The following is a 25788-nucleotide window of genomic DNA, read 5'->3' as shown; positions in this document are numbered from 1 at the left end:
TTTTGGGTGGAGGAGGAGGAGGATTCCCTGAACAATTGATGTATGTTTAAAGATGTACAGGAACGCACAAAGATATTGATATTGGTGAAGAGGTGCAATGATTTCCATTAATGAAGTAGTAGTCAGGGAGCCTTGAATAAAAGAAGATTAAGTAGAAAGAATGTGAAGATTTTAAGAAAATGATCACGTGCAAACAATAATGTGAGCACAAACACAATTACGAAAAAAAATTACACAATGAAAATAGGAGAGGCATTTAATACACCTACAACTACAATAATACCTTTAATCATATAGCAGCTTTATCATACTGAAACACTCCAAGGAGTGTCATGAAAGGGAGAGGGAGCAAGATTGAGAGAGAGGCCAAGAAATCTAATGAGGAAATTCCAGAGCTTATTTCAAGGACTTGAAGGCAAGGCCATCAAAAGGTTAAATGATTAAAATAAAATGAGCTTAAGAATTTCAGGACAGATATCAACGGGCTCTGGGGCTGAAGGGGGTTGACTGAGATGGGAGAAAGAAAAGGCTATGAAATGATATGAAAACAAAAAATGAATGTTTAAAAAGCCAGTTTTGCTTGCTCGACAGCTAGAGTATATGAGCGAGAACCGTGGTGATGAAGTGAAGAGCACTTCACGTTAGTAAGGGCATGGCAACACATGGATGACCTCAATTTTATGGAGAGTGGATAATGTGGGACCACCAGATTATGCATTTGAGTAGTCAAACCTTTGAAGGGTCTAATGGAGGGTTTCAGAAGCAGAGGAGCACAGGTAGGGACAGAGTATGGCAATTCTATGCAGCTATTAATAGACAGTGCAGATATCAAGCTGATCTCAGGGTTAAAAAGGACAATGTTGAGAGTAGAGATAGTAGGGAGTACAAATGCTGGAGAATCTGAGATAACAAGGCATAGAGTGGGATGAACATAGAAGGCCAAGCAGCATCAGAGGAGCAGGAAGGCTGACGTTTCGGGCCTAGACCCTTCTCCAGAAGTTTTCTGAAGAAGGGTCTAGGCCCGAAACGTCAGCCTTCCTGCTCCTCTGATGCTGCTTGGCCTGCTATGTTCATCCAGATCTATGCCTTGTTATCTCTAATGTTGAGTGTAGTCAGGCTTAGCCTCAAACACTTCCCAGTGCAAGGAATTTTGGCTAGAATAGAAGCCTACTACTTTATAAAGAGCAATTCTCGGGTTACGATGATCTCAGTTCATGGTAATACTGGACAAGTTTGATCCAAGAGCAAAACCTACTGCAATTAGTTTACCATGGCAGTCAGATACTGAAAATATTCACCTCCACCTTAGCATGGGTGTCATGAAGGTACACAAAGAAACACAGCTTGGCAATGAAATGGCATCTGCCTGGAACAAAGATGGCACTGCTCATATAATCACAATACAGGGTGGAGCCAAAAGACACAGCATTCCTGCTGTGATGGTCATTCAGAAATTTCAATGCAAAATTTAGAACTTTGGAAGATATTCTTAGGAGTTCGATTTGTGTGAAGGATGAGCTCCACGGCTTTACTGAGACTCTTTCCCTGCCCCAGGTGTTGTACATACTGACTGGAAAGGGGCCTTCTTCGCATTGCGAGCTGCTCTCAGAATGATTTCTTGTCGGATTAATAGGTTTCTGCTCTGTGAATTTAATAACCTTGCAGGAACCATAAAAGATTGTCTGTGTCATTGATTGCGGGAAGCTGTCTTTTTAACACAAAAATAAACTCAAAGCAAAAGAGGCAGTCCACAGCAAATGGACATGTGTAAATACCTCCTGGCAAAGAAGGCTCCATCACAGAAAAGAAACAGCTCATGCAGGTGGCCATGATGGTTTTCAAAGTACATACTGTGATTCACAAGGGGCTGGTCATGTACTTTCAGGAAAAAAAGCAAATTTTAATACATCCAAAAAGGAAATAAACAAAGTGCATACACATTCAAGAACTTCTTGAAACAGTCTTATTACAAACAGTTGAAATAAAGATTCAACTTTTTACTCAAACACAAGCCTTACTGCATTTTCACTTTAAAATTCCTGCTTCTGGTGGGATGGCTGTACTTGTTTCTTTCTGGTAAAGATTTGCATTTGCTGCTAACTTCTTGAATTAATGTCTCTTCAGATGACCCTTAAATTGCTCACAGCATTTTTTAAAAATTCCTTAATTCTGTTTCTGGAGCTTCTCAGAACTTCTTTTCCCTGCCTCAGTTGCTCTGGAGATTGAAACTGCATTGCTGCACATAGTGGCCTTTTTCTGTTGAAAGAAACTGTCATACTCACCTGAGCTTCTGGATGATTCTTTCTCTCTTAGGGAAACCATTTCTGACTGTCACTCTGTGACATACGAAACCTTGTGACTTGGCAAAGACCTTGTTTTGCTCTCTTCTATTTATTGTTTCTGATGCACTGAACTGTTCACCTCATTCTTAAATGCCTCATCTAAGTACATGTAAATAGACCTCAGGTAGCAATTACAGAACTAACAAAAAAAATTAAAACATTCTTAGCATAGACAGTATAAAAATACATATTCAAATTAAAAGTTATATGACCTTCTGTCCACTTTACAACCCAAGTTACCAAATAATGATAACAACAACTTTTAAAAGAATCTCCATCAGAGCACAAAATGGAAAAAATAAACTTGCCTTCTTGATATGCTCCATCTGCCATGACAAGATGGAGAATTTTGGAATAGAGGTGCTCAAACTGAGGACCCAGGATGACCGGCACTATTGTAGTGCCAATATCAATGTTCTCATCTTCATCTTCATGTATTGCCTGCCCCACAAAACAAAACATTAGTTCATTTATGTATTACAGGAGCTAAAAAAATTCAAACATGAGAACATTTACTGAAAGGAATTAAATGTTGCATTTACAGTAAAGAAAATGCATGTGAGCAATGTACATTCACAAACATACAACAGGAGCACAGCTCTCCTGTAGCTTTGCTCATTATAGTAGTATCCCTATATAGATCAAGAAGATCCTGTGGTTAGTGCCAATCTACATTACATTACCTGGTCTCAGATGCAGTGATATTAAGGGTGCTGTAGCAGTTCCCAGAGATTTTGAGAAGATTTGTAGCTCAGGTTGAGTTTCTGGATGCGAGTTTGCTCGCTGAGCTGGAAGGTTAGTTTTCAGACATTTCGTCACCATTCTAGGTAACATCATCAGTGAGCCTCCGATAAAGCTTTATCGGAGGCTCACTGATGATGTTACCTAGAATGGTGATGAAACATCTGAAAACTAACCTTCCAGCTCAGCGAGCAAACTCGCATCCAGTTCCCAGAGAACATGGATAGAAGGGGAACATGAATCAGGTGTGCCAACAAGCCTTGCTACATGTATTTGTGGATATCCAGTTGTAATGATATCCCATTTCAAATAAACTCAATATAACCAGTATCAGGGACCGCTCATGAAGAACAGCTATTTATGCAAGATACATAAAAACATAAGAACAGGGGCAGGAGTTGGGCCTTTGAAACTACTCTGCCATTCAACAAGATCATGGCTGATCTTCTCGTGGCCTCGGGTCAATTACCCACCTTCTCAGCCTAATGCTTAATTCCTTTACTGTTCAAAAGAAGTGTCTATCTTAGCTTTAACAACATTCAATGAGGAGGCCTCGACTTCTTCATTTGGCAGGGAATTCTACAGAATCACAACCCTTTGGGTGAAGATGTTCCTCCTCAATTCAGTCCTGAATCTGTTTTTCCTAATTTTGAGGCTATGTCCTCTTGCTCTAGTTTCACCCACTAATGGAAAAAAAAACCTCCCTGCTTCTGTCTTTTCTATTCCTGTCATAATTTTATATGTTTCTACAAGATCGCCCCTCATTCTTCTAAATTCCAATGAATATAATCCCAGTCTACTCAGTTTTTCATTATAAGTCAACACTCTTGACTCCAGAATCAACCCGAGTGAATCTCTGCAACCCCTCCAGTGCCAGTACATCATTTCTGAAATAAAGAGACCAAAACTACAAAAGGTAATCTAAGTATGGTCTCACCAGCACCCTATACAGCTGTAACATAACCTCCCTGCTTTTAAACGAAGGACAAAATTCCATTTAAATTGTTAATCACCTGTTGTATCTGCAAACTAACCTTCTGTGATTTATGCACAAGGGCACCGTGGTCCCTCTGCACAGCAGCGTGCTGTATTTTTTCACCGTTCAAGTAAGAGTCCTTTTTACGGTTATTCCTACCAAAATGGTGAACTTCACATTTATCAACATTGTACTCCATCTGCCAGACCTTTGCCCACTCACTTCAAATATCTAAGATAATAAAATGTGAGGCTGGATGAACACAGCAGGCCAAGCAGCATCTCAGGAGCACAAAAGCTGACGTTTCGGGCCTAGACCCTTCATCAGAGAGGGGGATGGGGGGAGGGAACTGGAATAAATAGGGAGAGAGGGGGAGGCGGACCGAAGATGGAGAGTAAAGAAGATAGGTGGAGAGGGTGTAGGTGGGGAGGTAGGGAGGGGATAGGTCAGTCCAGGGAAGACGGACAGGTCAAGGAGGTGGGATGAGGTTAGTAGGTAGCTGGGGGTGCGGCTTGGGGTGGGAGGAAGGGATGGGTGAGAGGAAGAACCGGTTAGGGAGGCAGAGACAGGTTGGACTGGTTTTGGGATGCAGTGGGTGGGGGGGAAGAGCTGGGCTGGTTGTGTGGTGCAGTGGGGGGAGGGGATGAACTGGGCTGGTTGAGGGATGCAGTGGGGGAAGGGGAGATTTTGAAACTGGTGAAGTCCACATTGATACCATATGGCTGCAGGGTTCCCAGGCGGAATATGAGTTGCTGTTCCTGCAACCTTCGGGTGGCATCATTGTGGCAGTGCAGGAGGCCCATGATGGACATGTCATCAAGAGAATGGGAGGGGGAGTGGAAATGGTTTGCGACTGGGAGGTGCAGTTGTTTGTTGCGAACTGAGCGGAGGTGTTCTGCAAAGCGGTCCCCAAGCCTCCGCTTGGTTTCCCCAATGTAGAGAAAGCCGCACCGGGTACAGTGGATGCAGTATACCACATTGGCAGATGTGCAGGTGAACCTCTGCTTAATGTGGAATGTCATCTTGGGGCCTGGGATGGGGGTGAGGGAGGAGGTGTGGGGACAAGTGTAGCATTTCCTGCGGTGGCAGGGGAAGGTGCCGGGTGTGGTGGGGTTGGAGGGCAGTGTGGAGCGAACAAGGGAGTCACGGAGAGAGTGGTCTCTCCGGAAAGCAGACAGGGGTGGGGATGGAAAAATGTCTTGGGTGGTGGGGTCGGATTGTAAATGGCGGAAGTGTCGGAGGATAATGCGTTGTATCCGGAGGTTGGTAGGGTGGTGTGTGAGAACGAGGGGGATCCTCTTGGGGCGGTTGTGGCGGGGGCGGGGTGTGAGGGATGTGTCGCGGGAAATACGGGAGACGCGGTCAAGGGCGTTCTCAATCACCGTGGGGGGGAAGTTGCGGTCCTTAAAGAACTTGGACATCTGGGATGTGCGGGAGTGGAATGTCTTATCGTGGGAGCAGATGCGGCGGAGGCGGAGGAATTGGGAATAGGGGATGGAATTTTTGCAGGAGGGTGGGTGGGAGGAGGTGTATTCTAGGTAGCTGTGGGAGTCGGTGGGCTTGTAATGGACATCAGTTACAAGCTGGTTGCCTGAGATGGAGACTGAGAGGTCCAGGAAGGTGAGGGATGTGCTGGAGATGGCCCAGGTGAACTGAAGGTTGGGGTGGAAGGTGTTGGTGAAGTGGATGAACTGTTCGAGCTCCTCTGGGGAGCAAGAGGCGGCGCCGATACAGTCATCAATGTACCGGAGGAAGAGGTGGGGTTTGGGGCCTGTGTAGGTGCGGAAGATGGACTGTTCCACGTAACCTACAAAGGGAATCTCCAGCATCTGCAGTTCCCATTATCTCTCACTTCAAATATCTGTAGCCCTCTGCATATTTTGCTCTACCATTCATCTTAGCGTCACCTGCAAACTTTGACACACTATAGGTGGTCCCAACTCCAAATCATCGATGCGAATTATAAACAATTGTGGTCCCAGCACATTACTAGTCACTGACTGCCAAGCAGAAAAGCACTCATTTATCCCCACGCTTACTGTTAGTTAACCAAGCCTCTGTCCATGCTAACGCATTGCTGGTAATGCAGTGCACCTTTATCTTATGCAGCAGTCCTTTGAGCGGCACCACGTCAAATGCCTTTTGGAAATCTAGATACACCATATCTACTGTTATCCATCACATTCATAATGTCTTCACAGAATTCTAGCAAATTAGTTAAACATGACCTGCACTTTATGAACCCATGCTGCATCTGCCCATAGCTATGCTAAAGGCATTACCCACAAACACCTTTCTCACCTTCTATTCTATGGAATGATGGGATCAGAATTTAATACATAATTTTCCACAAAAGTGCTTTATTAATCTCAAAAATATAACTGTCAGATATCACCAATCGAAACTGCAGACTTTATTGGTAGAATGCCACAAAATTGCTGCAAAATCAAGTTGAGGGAACAAGGATTGAGAAAAGGGAGAAAATTAAATGCTACTGAAATGTATGAAAGCAAAACAGGAACCATTACTCCTAATCCCAAATGTATCACTTAACTTGAGATATCAATAAACTCAATTCAGTTTGGGAAAATAACAGCAAGGTATCCTCAGAAAAATACACACTGAATACAGCAACACATGAACATTTCATCTATCCTGTCAGAGTCAGTATTTGTGGATAAATTTTGTTGAGGTTGTCAAAGTTTGTTTGGAGTTGAACAAATGAGTTAACTTACAAGCTTTGGTAGCTTTTGTCTCTCATCATTTACTGTGATAGTTGAATAACTTCTTCCAGTCAGTATAGTATCATAGTTCAATGTTCATAATGTGCAACACAGAGCAAACCTTTACTGGAGGAAGAGTCACAAATACCTAGGACTGTTAATTAACCCAATATTAGGGATTCTTCTTTCAATTTCATTTACAGCAGCAGAGAATCCACGCATTGTATATTCACACAATACAACTGGAGCACTGCTCCCTTGTGGCTTTGCTTATTATGGTAGTATTCTTCAAATGTTAGATTACAGGTAAACATTTTCTATTCTAAAATGGTCTGAGGAGAGCCAGGAGGGGGCACGAGAAAGGCTTGGCAGAAGGAATCCGGGAAAACACAAAGGCATTTTACACTTACGTGAGGAATAAGAGAATGGTCAAAGAAAGAGTAGGGCCGATCAGGGATAGCATAGGGAACTTGTGTGTGGAGCCTGAGGAGGTAGGGGAAGCCCTAAGTGAGTTTTTTGCTTCTGTCTTTACGAAAGAAACGACCTGTGTAGTGAATGAAACCTTTGAAGAGCAGGTGTGCATGCTGGAATGGATAGAGATAGAGGAAGCTGATGTACTGAAAATTTTGTCAAACATTAAGATTGACAAGTCGCCAGGCCCGGATCAGATTTGTCCTCGGCTGCTTTGGGAAGCGAGAAATGCAATTGCTTCGCCACTTGCGAAGATCTTTGCATCCTCGCTCTCCACTGGAGTCGTACCTGAGGACTGGAGAGAGGCAAATGTAATTCCTCTCTTCAAGAAAGGAAATAGGGAAATCCCCGGCAATTATAGACCGGTAAGTCTCACGTCTGTCGTCTGCAAGGTGTTAGAAAGGATTCTGAGGGATAAGATTTATGACCATCTGGAAGAGCATGGCTTGATCAAATACAGTCAACACGGCTTTGTGAGGGGTAGGTCATGCCTTACAAACCTTATCGAGTTTTTTGAGGATGTGACTAGTAAGGTTGATGAGGGTCAAGCTGTGGATGTGGTGTATATGGACTTCAGTAAGGCATTTGATAAGGTTCCCCATGGAAGGCTCATTCAGAAGGTCAGGAGGAATGGGATACAGGGGAACTTAGCTGCTTGGATACAGAATTGGCTGGCCAACAGAAGACAGCGAGTGGTAGTAGAAGGAAAATATTCTGCCTGGAAGTCAGTGGTGAGTGGGGTTCCACAGGGCTCTGTCCTTGGGCCTCTACTGTTTGTAATTTTTATTAATGACTTGGACGAGGGAATTGAAGGATGGGTCAGCAAGTTTGCAGACGACACAAAGGTCGGAGGTGTCGTTGACAGTGTAGAGGGCTGTTGTAGGCTGCAGCGGGACATTGACAGGATGCAGAGATGGGCTGAGAGGTGGCAGATGGAGTTCAACCTGGATAAATGCGAGGTGATGCATTTTGGAAGGTCGAATTTGAAAGCTGAGTACAGGATTAAGGATAGGATTCTTGGCAGCGTGGAGGAACAGAGGGATCTTGGTGTGCAGATACATAGATCCCTTAAAATGGCCACCCAAGTGGACAGGGTTGTTAAGAAAGCATATGGTGTTTTGGCTTTCATTAACAGGGGGATTGAGTTTAAGAGTCGTGAGATCTTGTTGCAGCTCTATAAAACTTTGGTTAGACCGCACTTGGAATACTGCGTCCAGTTCTGGGCGCCCTATTATAGGAAAGATGTGGATGCTTTGGAGAGGGTTCAGAGGAGGTTTACCAGGATGCTGCCTGGACTGGAGGGCTTATCTTATGAAGAGAGGTTGACTGAGCTCGGTCTCTTTTCATTGGAGAAAAGGAGGAGGAGAGGGGACCTAATTGAGGTATACAAGATAATGAGAGGCATAGATAGAGTCGATAGCCAGAGACTATTTCCCAGGGCAGAAATGGCTAGCACGAGGGGTCATAGTTTTAAGCTGGTTGGTGGAAAGTATAGAGGGGATGTCAGAGGCAGGTTCTTTACGCAGAGAGTTGTGAGAGCATGGAATGCGTTGCCAGCAGCAGTTGTGGAAGCAAGGTCATTGGGGTCATTTAAGAGACTGCTGGACATGCATATGGTCACAGAAATTTGAGGGTGCATCCATGAGGATCAATGGTCGGCACAACATTGTGGGCTGAAGGGCCTGTTCTGTGCTGTACTGTTCTATGTTCTATGTTCTCTATGTTCTATTCAATACATGGTATATGTGGGTCAAATTATGTATTAAATTCTGATCCCATCATTCCATAGAATAGAAGGTGAGAAAGGTGTTTGTGGGTAATGCCTTTAGCATAGCTAGTCACTTAACTAATAACATTACAGGAGTGCCTTTCCAAGATGGACTCTAGTGGTTCTACCAGGTTCACCACCAGCACCACCTATTCACAGGTAACTGAAATCACGTAATAGATAAATTTTACAGAAGCTCACATTTCTTGACATTTAATAGAAATCTCTTGGGTGTCTCTTTGAACTTGAGAAAGTTTCTATACTTCATTTCACATGTTGCGCAATTTACTGACAGCAAAAATAAATTGTTTTATTGAGAACTGTAAGCCTTCAAAAAAAACTAAATAAATATGAATATTGGAATAAATTGTAACAACTTTAAAAAGGATTTGGGTGTCACATCGATAAACAACGTAAACCTGTCAGAACATTAACTTTAAAATAGGGCAAATAATTCTGATAAATAAAAATAATTCAAAAGTTAAAACTGAAATATCACAAAAACCTAGATACCTACCCTTAGTGTAGAAAACATTTTGCATCAAAAACTTTCAACTTTCAAAAACATGCTCGCCATTTAGCCAAATCATCTAACCAGACCCCACCCACTTCACAAAGAACAAAAAGAAAAAGGACTGAATGTAATCGATATTTCAAATGAACATTTTATTCCCTTCCACTGCCAGAGAGATATTATAAGGCACTGACTCTAAGTTCCTGGCACTGTTCAGCATTGATCCTGTGGAAGAAACTTTGCAGTGATCCAAGTAGAAAGCCTTTGAGAGGCAAACTTCTCTTTTATCCAGTCTGTATTTTGCTACCAGTGGAGCAGGACCTGACCATAAGCAGATGCTGTCAGTTCAATGGAGGCAGCTGCTTGTAGCAGATGGAAGCGGGACATTGGAACCAGAGGCCCCACACCTCTTTGGCAGAGTTATAAGCATAATAAAGATGCCTGTGCAGCTCACTTCTCTCAATATTAATGGGCATGCGATTTCCAGCCATTTTTTATCCCTTTCATGCCACACAGGCTAGTGACGGCATCTCTACATGGAGATTTCTAACTAACTCCATCAGAAAACATCTTTGTCCTACCAACACTGCAGATTTTCTTGCTACCTCTAGCATCAAAGGCTTCTCTGTGGTATTGGGTGGTAGATTCCTCACCATTCAAGCACGTCCAAGTTATAAGTGACTTCATTCTCTTTGGTGGGTCCTCTCATGACCGAAGAACCTGTTGCATGATCAGCATGAGTTCCCATTTCAGTGGACATTGACGGACATCTGTTGTTAATGATACTTGGTGACACTTCTTCAGCTGAGCTACTTCTGGAGGAAATGTTCTTCAAAGGATGGTAAACATGGAGGTGGCTAATTAAGAAGCCACGTCCTAGTGGACTGAACAGTCTCTCTGCCAGCAAGTCTGGGTTTAGGTGCCCATACGGCCCTGACACTGGTGGCTCAAAGTCTGTGGAAAAGTCCAGCCCACTATTTCAAGTCAGTGGTCTTCCATCACATCAACGTGAAAGTTAACTCTGACTTCCTTTGCACAGCCAATACTTAACCGGAGTATTTCCAGAATTTTCTTTTTCAATTTCAGAATTCCAGCAACCACTGTTTTTTGCTTTTGAACACATAGTATGATTTTCAATGTGATATCCATGTGATACCCTATTGACAATTCTGTAGGAGTCATGGCATTTGATAGGGAAAGGCTGGAACCATGCGCCTCAGTCACTGAGAAAGATATGGAATGTCAGAAGTAGAATTTTAAAGTGAATCATGATAATGAATACCAATGAAGAAGTTAGGTGAAACTAAAAAGAATTGTCAAAATTAGGGTGAAACAAACAAGAAAAGAGCAAACTGGTGCTGGTGGGGAAGATGGAGTTGATATACAACATCTTACTGAACGGGGGAGCAGGTCCAAAGGCCTGCTCTATTGACAGCTCCAGCATCTACAACTGATGTCCTTGTATGATGTATGAATGCAAACTATCCCTCTTTTAGAAACAATGGATAATCTTTCTGATGATCCAAGTTGAGTAATTCTACAGGATAATGAATGTACAGGTTTTATAAAGCTGGTTTTGTGCTGCTGCAAAAGGGACAACATTTTGCAGCATCATCTTCAAATTCATGAATTTGGAAGCTCTAAGATACTTTAAAACATTCATTTCAGAGAAAATCCAATCAATATTTCATTTTTTGGATAACCAAAATTAGACAGAAGACTTCTGGAGTTGCTGCATTATCAGAAGCATTACATTAACACGTCTCTGAAATGTACTGACACCACTTCAATTCTCAGAAGAACACCGAAACAAGATAGGACATTCAGCCTCTTTGTTCCATCAGAATTAGCAACCTGAACAAAAACCCATCAAAGCTTTCAACTTTTCATTTGATTTCTGGTTACTAAGAAATAATTAATTGGATTTTCTCTGAAACAATTACTTTGAAGGAGTGGTGCAGTGGCTCAGTGGTTAGCTCAGTGTTACCTCACAGTGCCAGGGACCCAGGTTCAATTCCACCTTCAGGCAACTTTCTGTGTGGAGTGTGCACATTCTCCCTGTGTCTGTGTGGGTTTCCTCCCAGTGCTCCGGTTTCCTCCCACAGTCCAAAAATGTGCAAGTTGTGTGGATTGGCCATGTTAAATTCCTCACTGTGCCCAGGGATAGCATGGGAAAATGCAGCATTGCAGGGATAGGGCAAGAGGATGGGTCCGAGTGGGACGCTCTCCGGAAAGTTGGTGTGGACTTGTTAGGCCAAGTGGCCTGTTTCCACATGTGGAGAGTTCTATGGTTAAAGTATCTGAGAGCTTACAAATTCATGAAGTGAAGATGATGTTACAAAAATGTTGTCCCTTTCACAGCTTTCTGCTACTTGAGTGGGGGACAATGCTCCTGACATCAATCCTCAAAGGCTCAGCTTTACAAATAAGGTACTTGTTCTGGACTCAGCGCACCAAAATAAACAGATTCTTCTCTTGCCTCTCAAAGCGTGAACCATGCTACACTCATTTATATTCTATGTCCAAGGTTATTTGCTTTGGAAGCAAAAACAAGGCGGCAGATTACTACCCGAATTGCTCTAAGTTCGGAGGGGAAGGTCAGCATGCAGGTGCAGCAGGCAGATGGTCTGTTGGTAATAAAGTGTGAAGCTGGATGAACACAGCAGGCCAAGCAGCATCTCAGGAGCACAAAAGCTGACGTTTCAGGCCTAGACCCTTCATCAGAGAGGGGGATGGGGTGAGGGTTCTGGAATAAATAGCGAGAGAGGGGGAGGCGGACCGAAGATGGAGAGAAAAGAAGATAGGTGGAGAGGAGAGTATAGGTGGGGTGGTAGGGAGGGGATAGGTCAGTCCAGGGAAGACGGACAGGTCAAGGAGGTGGGATGAGGTTAGTAGGTAGGAAATGGAGGTGCGGCTTGGGGTGGGAGGAAGGGATGGGTGAGAGGAAGAACAGGTGAGGGAGGCAGAGACAGGCTGGGCTGGTTTTGTGATACAGTGGGGGGAAGGGATGAGCTGGGCTGGTTTTGGGATGCGGTGGGGGAAGGGGAGATTTTGAAGCTGGTGAGGTCCACATTGCTACCATTGGGCTGCAGGGTTCCCAAGTGGAAAATATGAGCTGCTGTTCCTGCAACCTTCGGGTGGCATCATTGTGGCACTTCAGGAGGTCCATGATGGACACGCCATCTAAAGAATGGGAGGGGGAGTTGAAATGGTTCGCAACTGGGAGGTGCAGTTGTTTATTGCGAACCGAGCGGAGGTGTTCTGCAAAGCGGTCCCCAAGCCTCCGCATGGTTTCCCCAATGTAGAGGAAGCCACACCGGGTACAATGGATACAGTATACCACATTGGCAGATATGCAGGTGAACCTCTGCTTAATGGTCTGTTGGCCTTCATTATGAAAGGTTTTGAGTATAGGAACAGGGATGTATTATTGCAGTGTAGAGGGTCTTGGTGAGGCCCTACCTGTATTGCGTGCAGTTTTGGTCTCCTCTTCTGAGGAAGGATGCTACAGCTCTTCAGCTGGTGCAGCAAAAGGTATACCAGGCTGATTTCAGAAATGGCGGGTCCTACGCATGAGGAGAGAGGGTTGGTGGGGTGGGGGGGGGGGGGGGGGGGGGGGTGGATGGATTTCATATAGACTTATCAAATTCTAACAGGACCGGACAGGGTAGACGCAGGGAGATGTTCCTGATGGTGGTGTGTCCACAGCCATGGGAGGATTCAGGCCCAACGATTCAGGATGGAGATGAGGAGATATTTCTTCACCCAAAGAGTTGTGAGCCTGTGGAAATCATTACCACAGGAAGTAGCTGATGCCAAAACACTGACTGCATTCTAGAAGCAACTAGAAACAGCACTTGGGGTGAATAAGATCAACAGTTATGGGGAGACAGCAGGATTAGGCTATTGGGTTGGCCAATGAGCCATGGTTGTGAAGAATGGCACAGCAGGCTTGAAGGGCCATTTGGTCTCTTCCTGCTCCTATCTTCTAAGCTACACACAAGGAAATACAGGAATAGATTATGAATCTTGTCCTTAAAGTGCAAGGGGCATCAATATTGGTGAATAGGAAATTGCAGGTGCATTGAACAATTTTGACTTGATTGTGAGAAGCAAGCATGCCCTCATTCAGCAAAGCAATATAACTTTTATATCAATTAATAGCAAATTGAAACAAGATGCTGCACTCCAAATTCAATGGATCTTCAGGACTGCCAAAAAGAAGTGGGCACTGCACAATTTGGATTCTTTACTCAGAATTTAAATTCAACCTTAAAAAGAGTGGAAACTCAAGGCTTGTCGTTAAGTACTATTTGGCCAACAGTTTTCTTTCCTGAGATTATTAAATTATCCCATCAATTTGACAGGTATATCATGAATTCTACACCAAGTACAACCAGTGCAAAAACTTGGTAAAACTAATGCATCAGTTCAGAAGCCCTGAGAGTTTCTCAAATGCTTTAAGATCTGTCTTAACTTGAATAAAATAATGCAAGAAGGCATAAAAAGGGAACAACCTTGATTTTGTTATAAGCTTCAATGAAATTTTCAAAGCCCATTTCTTGCTCCAGTGTCATTCGCAGCTCTTCCAATCTGCTGAAGACGCTGTCAAACTCAGCACTTCCACCTGCAACATCTTCCTCACTGTCATCTGCACAAATTGCAAGAACAGAAAACCCTTTAGAAAAACTACCACAAAACGCTGCCAGTCAAAATCACCAACAGAAAAACTTTGAGATAAACTTTTTGATCCTGCACCGTTGAAAGCAGCCCAATTACTGCAGATGGCTTAATTTCATGGGGATTACATTACAAAGCTTTGTAAATTTCAGCCTTTATTATTTTGCCAATTTTGCATGGTCTATATGCATACAGCTGTGAACTCTGACATGCAGTCAGGCACCCCAACAGCGCCAAAGTTCTCAGCAGTTGTTTTTGTTCAGAAAAGAATGGATTACACAATGGTAAACAAAGTTCAAATAAAATCGTTGAGGAGGCTTCTTTATACTTTGCCAATTTAAGAGTGCTTGATCATTTCAATGTGGCTAGGCAAAGAGAAAATACCGCTCAACTGTGTGCAATGTTCATTATACAGATAGTCCCCAACAGGCCAAATGAGCACACCTGATCTGGACAAAACAAAAAGTCTAGTCAGGGCCAAGAAAGCTGCTTCTGTGACTAAGGTTAACCTTCTTCAGCTGTGATCAACAATTTCAACAGGAAATTCTGTTACTTTCTTTGGAAAAAAGTACAGTAACTACACATGGAGAATACTACATATATGACTGAGAAGAGGGTACATTGAAGTTCACACCAAAACCAAACAACTATTCTTATCAAATTGTTTACTGCTGAATTTTCAGATGGTTTATCTTATCTTCAAGATAATAAAGTGTGAAGCTGGATGAACACAGCAGGCCAAGCAGCATCTCAGGAGCACAAAAGCTGACGTTTCGGGCCTAGACCCTTCATCAGAGAGGGGGATGGGGTGAAGGTTCTGGAATAAATAGGAAGAGAAGGGGAGGGGGACCGAAGATGGAGATTCAAAATCTCCCCTTCCCCCACCGCATCCCAAAGCCAGCCCAGCTCATCCCCTCCCCCCACTGCATCCCAAAACCAGCCCAACCTGTCTCTGCCTCCCTAACCTGTTCTTCCTCTCACCCATCCCTTCCTCCCACCCCAAGCCGCACCTCCATTTCCTACCTACTAACCTCATCCCACCTCCTGACCTGTCCGTCTTCCCTGGACTGACCGATCCCCTCCCTACTAAACTCTCCTCTCCACTTATCTTCTTTTCTCTCCATCTTCGGTCCGCCTCCCCCTCTCTTGCTATTTATTCCAGAACCCTCTCCCCATCTCCCCCTCTGATGAAGGGTCTAGGCCCGAAACGTCAGCTTTTGTGCTCCTGAGATGCTGCTTGGCCTGCTGTGTTCATCCAGCTTCACACTTGATTATCTTGGATTCTCCAGCATCTGCAGTTCCCATTATATCTTATATTCAGTTTTGCATCAGAAACTGTTTCAAATAAACAGACTGAAGAATGAAGTGGTATAGAGGGACCTGCACCCCCTAGTTATGGGCCACAACAGACCCTTCCAAAGTGTATTATAAGACCATAACACATAGGAGTGGAAGTAAGGCCATTCGGCACATCAAGTCCACTCCGCCATTTAAATCATGGCTGATGGGCATTTTAACTCCACTTCCCTGCACTCTCCCTGTAGCCCTTGATTCCTTCTGAGATCAAGAATTTGTCGATCTCTGCCTTGAAGGCATCCAACATCCTGGCCTCCACCGCACTTCGTGGCAATGAATTCAACAAGCCCACCACTCTCTGGCTGAAGAAATGTCGTCTCATTTCCGTTTTAAATTTACCCCCTCTAATTTTAAGGCTGTGCCCACGGGTCCTAGTCTCCCTACCTAATTAGGGAGGTAGTCAGGGCCCTAAGTTCTTTATGTTTTTAAAACGGCAATGTAAGACGCTGCATTCTGAATATGATTTGATTGGTCCACAACCAAGCATTAATCAAACGTACCTTATTTTTACAACACATTTAAAATACAACCAAAAGAACTGACATAACTTTACTCCATTCAAATACTTAGCAAGACAATATGTTATTTAATCACTAATTATCAACTGTTCCAGTATAAGTAGCATCCTTTGGGGAATGGCTGGCTCGGTTGGCTGGACAGCTGGTTTGCAATATTTAGTGATAACAACAGCGTGTTTACAATTCCTGTACCAGCTGCAGTTACTGTGAAAGACCCAGGAGGTATGGTGAGCCTCAGGTTAAACCACTAATCATCTCTCTCTCTAACAATGTTCTGGTTTCACTAAACTATGGTCAAGTAAGACTATTGGCAGCATCCTATAAACACACCCTTGGCAAAAGCAATTCAGCAGCACAGTTATTAGCCTCACGTGTTCTTTCTTTCTCTCTCTCTCTCTCTCTCTCTCTCTATTCCTCCCCAGTCCAATAGAAAGAAACAATCTGCCCTTGGTTGATTTTAAAAAATAAATCACTCTAAGTCATCACTCTAGTAGCAAATTACTCAAGTTTTCAATTCCAGGTCCCAGCAAAAACCACCAAATCAACTGAGAGCAAAACTAAAGTCCTTTTGGATCTGTGTCAGCCATGTCTATTCATGATTAGATTTTTTACTCAAGACAAAAACACAGGAAGAACTCAAAAGCTCCTTGTCAGACTGTCTGTCTGAAGAAGGCATTTCAGTATGACCATGACAACACCCCTCTGCAGGAGAAACAGGAAAGAACATGTTTCTTAAAGGCATAGTATCATCACAGCTTGTACGAACCACAGAAAAAAAAACAGCATCTAGGGAAAGAAAGTAATTAGGAAGGAAAACAAAATACTAGCCTTTATTGCAAGAGAGATGGAGTATAAAGGAAGGGAAACATGACTAAAACTTTACGAAGCATTAATGAAATCATACCTGGTGTACTATGGGATGATCAGCTTACTAAAGGAGCAACATACTTGCGTTAGAAGCAGTTCACAGACTTTTCACAAGACTCATTCCTGGAATGAAAAGGTTGTCTTATAGGGAGTGTTCAAGTATTTTGGACATTTATTCACTGGAACTTAGAAGAATGCGGGGATTATCTTATTGAAACATACAAGATTCTGACATTCTTTAACAGGATAAAAGCTGAGAGGATGCTTCCTCTTGTGGCCAGGGTGGGGGTGGGGAATCTAGAACTAGTAGGCACAGTTTCAATTAAGAGGTCTTCCAATTAAGATGATGAGGAGTAGGAAATATTTCTGCAGGTCATGAGTGGAATTCTCCACCTCAGAGAACAATGGAGATAAAGCCTTTGAATATCTTCGAGGCCGAGTTTGATATGTATCTAACTTACAAAAGGAGTGAAGGGTTATAGATGACGGGCAGGAAAGGAGAGGTCAGCCCACACCAGATTAGCCAAGATCTTACTGAATGAAAATGTCTCCTTGTTCTTGAAAGTGAGGTCACTGTTTTCAGTCCCCACTCACAGCTCCAATCTTTAGCTAACCACTCCATTCCGTTCCCTGACAACAATTTGTTTGTAGCTTTGGTGTCACACTTGAGCTATCAGTCATGCTACTGCTAAGAATGCAGCTGGGTTTATTCAATTTGATTTCACAGCCTGTCACGGTGTTTTATGGGCTAGTCCAGTGCCATAAACCCTACCTTACCGTGCTCTTAAATTCTCTCAATATTCTGCAGCTCCGACATAATCCTCTCTAGAGCCTTATGCTAAGAATGCCTATTTCCATGTCTGTGGCGTAACCTGATTTTGGACCCTTCCCAGCTCATCTGAAGTTTTCATTTATTTCTTTGCCATCCTGTAGAATAAACTATTCCAAAACAGCCTTGTCTTCTCTCCTACATCCTATCCTCCAAAAATTCAAGGTAAGACAACATTTTTTACATTTGTGCCTCAACTCCTAATTGTCCAAGACCTAAACTCCGGAATTCTCTTTCTCCTACTTCTTCCCATCTCTCTTCCTTGGTTCCTTTAAGACAGTCCTCAAAACTCAAATTACTCTACTATTAAACATCTTAGTCATCTGACTCAATAACTTAGCAGGGCCAGTGCCCTGTTTTGTTTTATGAATGTGAAGCACCTTGGGGCAGTGTTCATATAGCATCTTTAACATGATAAGTTGTTGCTAGTTCTATACTTACAACCAATTTAAGTCATCTACAAGTTGCAACATTAACATTGCTTGCAGCATTTTAAACACCTGGATCATAATCAAGATTTCCTCCGAGATATTTTGTCAATTAACACATGCCAGTTTCTTACTGCAAATTACAGTATTTAATAAACAGACTCAGAAATGAAAATTATGTATTTACAGCTAAGATACCAAAAATTGCACTTGAACATCTGAAAGACAACTTCACCCAAGATGAGCTTCTGAGATAATAGGCAGAAGTGTAGGAGATGAGACAGACAGAATTTGTTTGCGCAGCAAATTAAAAAGTTCTGTCATGCACTGCCTGTAACAGTGAAGGCAGGAGATTCAATAACTTTATAAATGGAATTGCAGAGATATGAGAAAAGAGGAGAGGATGAAATGAATTGGATAGTTCTGCCAAACAGCTGGCACAGGAATATCGGGGCAAACGGCTTCCTTCCGTGCTGCAAGGTTCGAAGTTCGGACACATTAATGAGGTTGATACTCTCAAAATCTATTCCAGTATAGGACCTACATTGCCAGTAACAGCTCAGCGGAGGTGGCCCTGGAACGTGTGAACACCCAAGGTATCCTTGGAAGCACGTCCATGGATTTTTTTTGTGGGGGTGGGGGGAAACAGGTGCGGTCTTGGGACAGACCTGAGCAGTCTTCAATTGGCTATTTGTTTCTCATTATTTGTTTCAACGTCTACAGCAAGAAAAAAGCACTTTTGAAATTCATCTGTCATTTATTAGATTATCTGCTTAAAATTGAGCAGGATCCTTTCCAAAGGCAAAAGACAAAACATTTTTTGTAGGATCCAAAATCTAAAAAAAAAATTCCTTGATCAGTTCTGACACCATCAATCTTAGATCGATTGGCCTATGTATTTATTCTTAGTTCAGGAGCTCACTCACTTTTGCAGTACTGCCAGAATAATCCTTCTGTGGTAATCCCTGGAAAGTTATGTAGAATTCTGGTCATTATATTTCAAAATTCTGAGAGAAATCAGAGAAGGAACAAAGGAAGTGACACTTCGAATTTAGGCTCAGAGCTACAGAGACAGACTACTTAAACTAGGAATGGTGGCAATTCAGAAAGTAAGGCTCAGAAGTAATCTGACTGGGATATTCAATATTGCAAAGAATATGTTTAACTTGAATAATGTTTGACACGGTCTCATATTTAAACCACTATGTACAAACGCAGAAAAGGGATAGTTCACGGAAAGCCTGGGGAAGCAGAGCTAAGGTGACGAGTTAGGTACTGGATGTATAATTAGCTAAAATGCTTGTTGAAAGAAAATGATATCTGAAACTCATGGCTTTTCATCCTAACACTTAGATCAGTCAGATGGGACTGCAATGGTTTCTTTAAACTATATATTGCTTCATGTCTAGCAGACAGTGTGTAGATACAGTTTCTGTATTGATATCATTGTAATATTTTTAAATCAACCAATCATTCTCACTCAGCTCATTTTGGATCCTACAAAAAAACCCACCATGACATATACTTCAATTATTTCACATTTGTTAGAGATTCCAATGCAAAAGTCATTGGATCCAGAATTAGATATTGTGTTTGGCTAGTGTGCTTTGTAAGGCAACAAGAGTTAGAGTAGAGTAGCATGCAGGCCAGAGAACGGGAAGGAAGGACATGCTTAAATCATCTGGGTTTTTCTGCGGCTGGATTTATTCAATTTGATTTCACAGCCGGTCACGGTGGGTGTACTATTTAATATGGCTAGTCCAGTGCCATAAACACTGCCTCACCGTGCTCTTAAATTCTCACTTGATATTCTGTAGCTCCAAAGTAATCCCCTCTAGAGCCTTATGCAACACTACAGTTATGTTGGCCTTGGCTGTTAAACATAAAACAGAAATATATAACGATAAGGAGAACTGAAGTATTCAGCCAAATTACTTTCAGATGACCTTAAGCAGAGGCCCCATCTTCCTGTTCAGATGACACTACGGTATTCTAAAAACAGCAGGGTGTTTTCCCCATATCCTAGCCAGCAATTCTCCCAGTACAATTACCATCAAAACAACTAAGTAACTTGTTGTTTCTTCACTGCTTGTGGAATCTCATGACATACAAACTGGCTGCTGCAAATGCTTATATAATGACTACATTCCAAGAATGTCACCTGAAATAAAAACACCAAATACTGGAGAAACTCAGCAGTCCGACACCAGCTAAGCAAAAGTAAAGCAGGCAAAGTTAACAGTTCAAGTCTGATATAACAAAAGAACATGGAAGGAACTAAACAAATTCAATTTCTCTCTATCATTAACCTGTTTCAGAGGACTTATGAAATACGTATATAGCAACTATTTATTTTCTACCTCACCTGTTTGGAAGCAATCATTATTGTTTCACTTACATCACCCTCTTCCAGACACCACTACTCAGCCTTCTTAATCTCTGGATTTCTGGGAGTTCCAGTCTTCTATTAAGTTTCTTTCTGATTATTGTGGAGCTGTAGGACAAAAGTAGCTGCTAATTTGCTATTTTGATATACTCATTCTGATTGTATCATCTGTATTTCCCTCTTCTGCAGATGTGCTCACCTTTATTGAATAGCTGCTGTTGCCTCTCTGGTCAATAATGTTCTCTCTAGCTAACTTACCTGCTCTATCTTTTTGAAACATGCTATACCAGCCCAGCTTCATCTCTTGTCCATCCTCACCTTGCAGCCATGTCTCTAATGTCAATAACACTATTCTTTTCACCAGCTACTAATGCTAAGAGGTTTATCCTGAATGCGTTAGTAGGACTTTTCTATTTCACTTTTCAGTACTTTTCTAGTTAAGAATAAAAGAACAGGAGTAGACCATTTAGCCCCTTGACTATGTTCTGCTATTAAATTCCAAGTTAATCCTTTTAGGTTGAGTCCTTCTCCACAGTGAATATAGGTTGTTTTTATTGACCAGCCCTTTTTTTTAAGCAACGTATCACTGCTTTTACCATTAAACCTTTTGGAAAAAGTCTCATGATTATATTTTACATGAATACAATATCTCCCTGTACTTGTAATGTACTTGTTCAGCTTCCAACTAATTCTTCACCTACAGCCAAACTGCACTGGTTTAGGAATACAGATGGCAAATTTGGTTTCAAAACACTAAGTATTTGTTAAAAGAACGAGTGAGGAACTGGTGACAATCATCATGGATGAGATCAGAGTAATCTGCACCCTCAGGTTTCAAAATGCCCATTGTAATTTTCTTATTATTTGATAGAACCTCAAATACTCGCATAAGGCATGACAACTAATTCAGCCTTTTTTTTTTATTTCTCGCCCTTTTGGAGTCACTGGTTTGTACTGGCCTGGCAGCCTTTGGTTCACCTATTCAACTGACCACACTGAGTGTTCGAAAGAAAGGAGACAGCCAAGTTCTGACTTCAACCAGTATTCCTTCTCCAGCATTCAGAGAATATATGAGTCACATGTAGGAACTCTGGTTCAGATGGTTTTCTTTCCCACACGCTCGCCCAGGGACACCAAAGTTAAATGTAGCAGCTCGAGTTAGCTGACCTCAGCTATGTCTGAATGTCTGTGGATACAGGTCTTCTTGGTTGGTATGGCTCTGTACCAAACTGCGGTAAAGCTACTCATCAAGTTGTCAGAATATAATATTTAAGTCAGATCAGTCCACACTATTTCAGGGACCTTGTCACAACTGACTAGGCTGTCAACTAAAGAAGAGTCTTGAGGGCTGCAGACTTCACATATGGCGAAGCACTGGGGGCTGCTGGTGTAGAATTTGTGGGTAGACAGCTACATAGAATCATAGACTCCTTACAGTGTGGAATAAGGCCATTCAGCCCAGCGAGTCACAACAACCCTTCAAAGAGCATTCCACCCAGACTCAACCCCCTATCCTAGCCCTGTAACCCTGCATTTCATAGAACATAGAACATAACAGCACAGTACAGGCCCTTCGGCCCTCGATGTTGTGCCGACCTGTCAGACTGATCTGAAGCCCACCCAACCGACACTATTCCAAGTACATCCATATGCTTATCCAATGACGACTTAAATGTACCTAAAGTTGGCGAATCTACTACCGTTGCAGGCAAAGCGTTCCATTCCCTTACTACTCTCTGAGTAAAGAAGCTACCTCTGACATCTGTCCTATATCTTTCACCCCTCAATATAAAGCTATGCCCCCTCGTGCTCGCCGTCCCCATCCTAGGAAAAAGGCTCTCTCTATCCACCCTATCTGACCCTCTGATTATTTTATATGTTTCAATTAAGTCACCTCTCAACCTCCTTCTCTCTCATGAAAACAGCCTCGAGTCCCTCAGCCTTCCCTCGTAAGACCTTCCCTCCATACCAGGCAACATCCTAGTAAATCTCCTCTGTACCCTTTCCAAAGCTTCCACATCCTCCTTATAATGTGGTGACCAGAACCGTACACAGTACTCCAAGTGCGGCCACACCAGAGTTTTGTACAGCTGCAGCATAACCTCTTGGTTCCGGAACTCGATCCCTCTATTAATAAAAGCTAAAACACTGTATGCCTTCTTAACCGCCCTGTCAACCTGGGTGGCAACTTTCAAGGATCTGTGTACATGGACACCGAGATCTCTGGGCTCATCTCCACTGCTAAGAATCTTACCATTAGCCCAGTACTTTGCCTTCTGGTTACTCCTACCAAAGTGCATCACCTCACACTTGTCCGCATTAAACTCAATTTGCCACCTCTCAGCTCAGCTCTGCAGCTTATCTATGTCTCTCTGCAAACTACAGCATCCTTCGTCACTATCCACAACTCCACTGACCTTAGTGTCATCTGCAAATTTACTAACCCATCCTTCTATGCCCTCATCCAGGTCATTTATAAAAATGACAAACAGCAGTGGACCCAACACAGACCCTTGCGGTACACCACTAGTAACTGGTCTCCAGGGTGAACATTTCCCATCAACTACCACCCTCTGCCTTCTTTCAGCAAGTCAATTTCCGATCCAAACTGCTATATCTCCCACAATTCCATTCCTCCGCATTTTGTACAATAGCCTATTGTGGGGAACCTTATCGAACGCCTTGCTGAAATCCATATACACCACATCAACCGGTTTACTCTCATCTACCTGTTTGGTCACCTTCTCAAAGAACTCAATAAGGTTTGTGATGCACGACTTTCCCTTCACAAAACCGTGCTGACTGTCCCTAATCAATTTATTCTTTTCTAGATGATTATAAATCCTATCCCTTATAACCTTTTCCAACACTTTACCAACAACTGAGGTAAGGCTCACTGGTCTAGTTCCCCTGGTTAACCCACCTAGACTGTCCATGTCTGAAACACAGAAACACTACAGAATGGAAACAGGCCATTCGGCCCAACAAATCCCCACTGCCACTCTGACTAGCATTCCATCCAGACCCATTCCCCCACCCCGGAATTTCCCTTACCTAGCCCACGTAACCTAAACATCCCTTTGAACTGTGGGAGGAAACTGGAGTATGCAGAAGCAGCCCACACAAGCATGGGGAGAATGTGCAAATGCCACACAGACAGACAGTCACCCAAGACTGAAATCAAACCCAGTTCCCTGGCACTGGGAGGCACAGTGCTAACCAGAGTGCCATCATGCTTCCCCTACATCGTTTACGTAATTAAACTAAAGCAGTTGCAATGACCAAACTTGTCATTCCCAAATTCTTCACTCCAGCATAGAACACCAATTTCTCTGGATTTGGTAAGCAACATTATCGGTCCCAAAATAGGCAGAGCATGCATTCTCATTAGTCAAACAAACTTCATGTTGTGGACTTGCCAGCGACTTGAGACGTCTCACATCCAGTTGACCAAAATAAACATGTTATAACCATTTCCCCTCCACAGTCTTACCACAATTGCTTCTGAGTTTTCAACAATTGCTTGCCGAGTTTCAGTCCTCTTTTCCAATAGCTACACCACTACCTCAGCAACTACATTCTTTCATTCACCACATAAGAACAGGAATAAGCCATTCAGTTGCATCGTGTGTACCTCAAATCCATTCACCTGTTTGTGTTCGATATCCCTTTAAACCCTTAATGCACACCATGTCATTCATCTCAACTATAAAAATATCAACCAAGCCAAAATTCACAATTTTTTCAAGTGAAAAATTGCTTTCTGATTTCATTCATGAACCATCTAGATATAATGCGAACATTGTGGCTCCTTGTTCTGTTCATCCCCGTGAAATGGCTTCCCTTATCTTTTCTTTATCCTTTCATGGGGATGAGAGTATTGCTCACCAGGTCCAATATTTGTTGTCCTGAACAAATGTGGTCTGGAGACATTTCCTTGATCCAGTACATTCCACATGACATAGATATAGTCACAGTGCTGCAAGAAAGGGAGTTCCATTTTTATTTGTCTAATAACAATGAAGGGCAAATTCCTTCATTGTTTAAATGATCTCGACTTATTGCCTTTGAAACACAATCCAAACTGATGCAAGAATGGACTCTCAACTTAACCCTTCAAGTGCCAGTGTCATCCCCATGAATCTGCAATGCAATCCCTAGCTCTCCACAAGGGCATTTCATTCTTGCTAAGTAAAAAGCGATAGAATTGTGGATGCTGTAAATCACATGCAAAAATAGAAATTGGTGGAAAAGCTCAGCAGGTCTGGCAGCATCTGAGGTGAGAAATCAACAGTTAACATTTCAGTTCAAGTGACCCTTCCTCAGAACACTGGGCCTGAAATGTTAACTCTCTTTTTCTCTCTCACAGATGGTGCCAGACCTGCTGAGCTTTTTCACCAGTTTCTATTCTTGTCCTGTCCTTCCCAAGGTCGGTGCTTAAAAGTGAACGTCGTACTCTAAATGGGGTCTGACCAAGGCTGTACATAACTGAATGACCAATTCCTCATCCTTCACTTCAAGCTCCTTCAAATAAGATCCAAGATCGTCCATGTTACAGACAATTCAATTTACTCCAAATAATATCCAGAAATGGAGGAATGGGATTGTGGGAGATATAGCAGTTTGGATCAGAAATTGGCTTGCTGAAAGAAGACAGAGGGTGGTGGTTGATGGGAAATGTTCATCCTGGAGTCCAGTTACTAGTGGTGTACCGCAAGGGTCGGTGTTGGGTCCACTGCTGTTTGTCATTTTTATAAACGACCTGGATGAGGGTGTAGAAGGATGGGTTAGTAAATTTGTAGATGACACTAAGGTCGGTGGAGTTGTGGACAGTGACGAAGGATGTCGTCAGCGACAGAGAGACATAGATAAGCTGCAGAGCTGGGCTGAGAGGTGGCAAATGGAGTTTAATGCGGACAAGTGTGAGGTGATGCACTTTGATAGGAGTAACCAGAGGGCAAAGTACAGGGCTAATGGTAAGATTCTTAGTAGTGTAGGTGAGCAGAGAGATCTCGGTGTCCATGTACACAGATCCTTGAAAGTTGCCACCCAGGTTGACAGGATTGTTAAGAAGCCATACAGTGTTTTAGCTTTTATTAATAGAGGAATTGAGTTCCAGAACCATACTGCAGCTGTACAAAACTCTGGTGCGGCCGCACTTGGAGTATTGCGTACAGTTCTGGTCACCA

General features: G+C 42.8%; 1 protein-coding gene across 8 annotated transcripts in view; it reads right to left on the bottom strand.

Moving 5' to 3' along the window:
* The window catches only part of nek1 (NIMA-related kinase 1), a 164749-nt gene that overhangs the window by 9893 nt on the left and 129068 nt on the right, over positions 1–25788 (bottom strand). For 7 of the 8 annotated variants that reach the window (XM_048527489.2, XM_048527490.2, XM_059644881.1 and 4 more), the window contains 2 exons: positions 14053–14186; positions 2651–2783 (listed from right to left, as the gene is read on the bottom strand). In XM_048527489.2, the coding sequence (XP_048383446.2) occupies positions 2651–2783; positions 14053–14186 (267 nt within the window). Of the gene's footprint in view, positions 1–2650; positions 2784–14052; positions 14187–25788 lie in introns of those variants that run through there. The other variant, XM_048527493.2, reaches the window with a different exon arrangement.

Source organism: Stegostoma tigrinum, chromosome 3 (genome assembly GCF_030684315.1).
Source record: "Stegostoma tigrinum isolate sSteTig4 chromosome 3, sSteTig4.hap1, whole genome shotgun sequence".
NCBI classification, from domain to species: Eukaryota; Metazoa; Chordata; class Chondrichthyes; order Orectolobiformes; family Stegostomatidae; genus Stegostoma; species Stegostoma tigrinum.
This window is presented reverse-complemented; position numbering and strand designations above follow the sequence as displayed.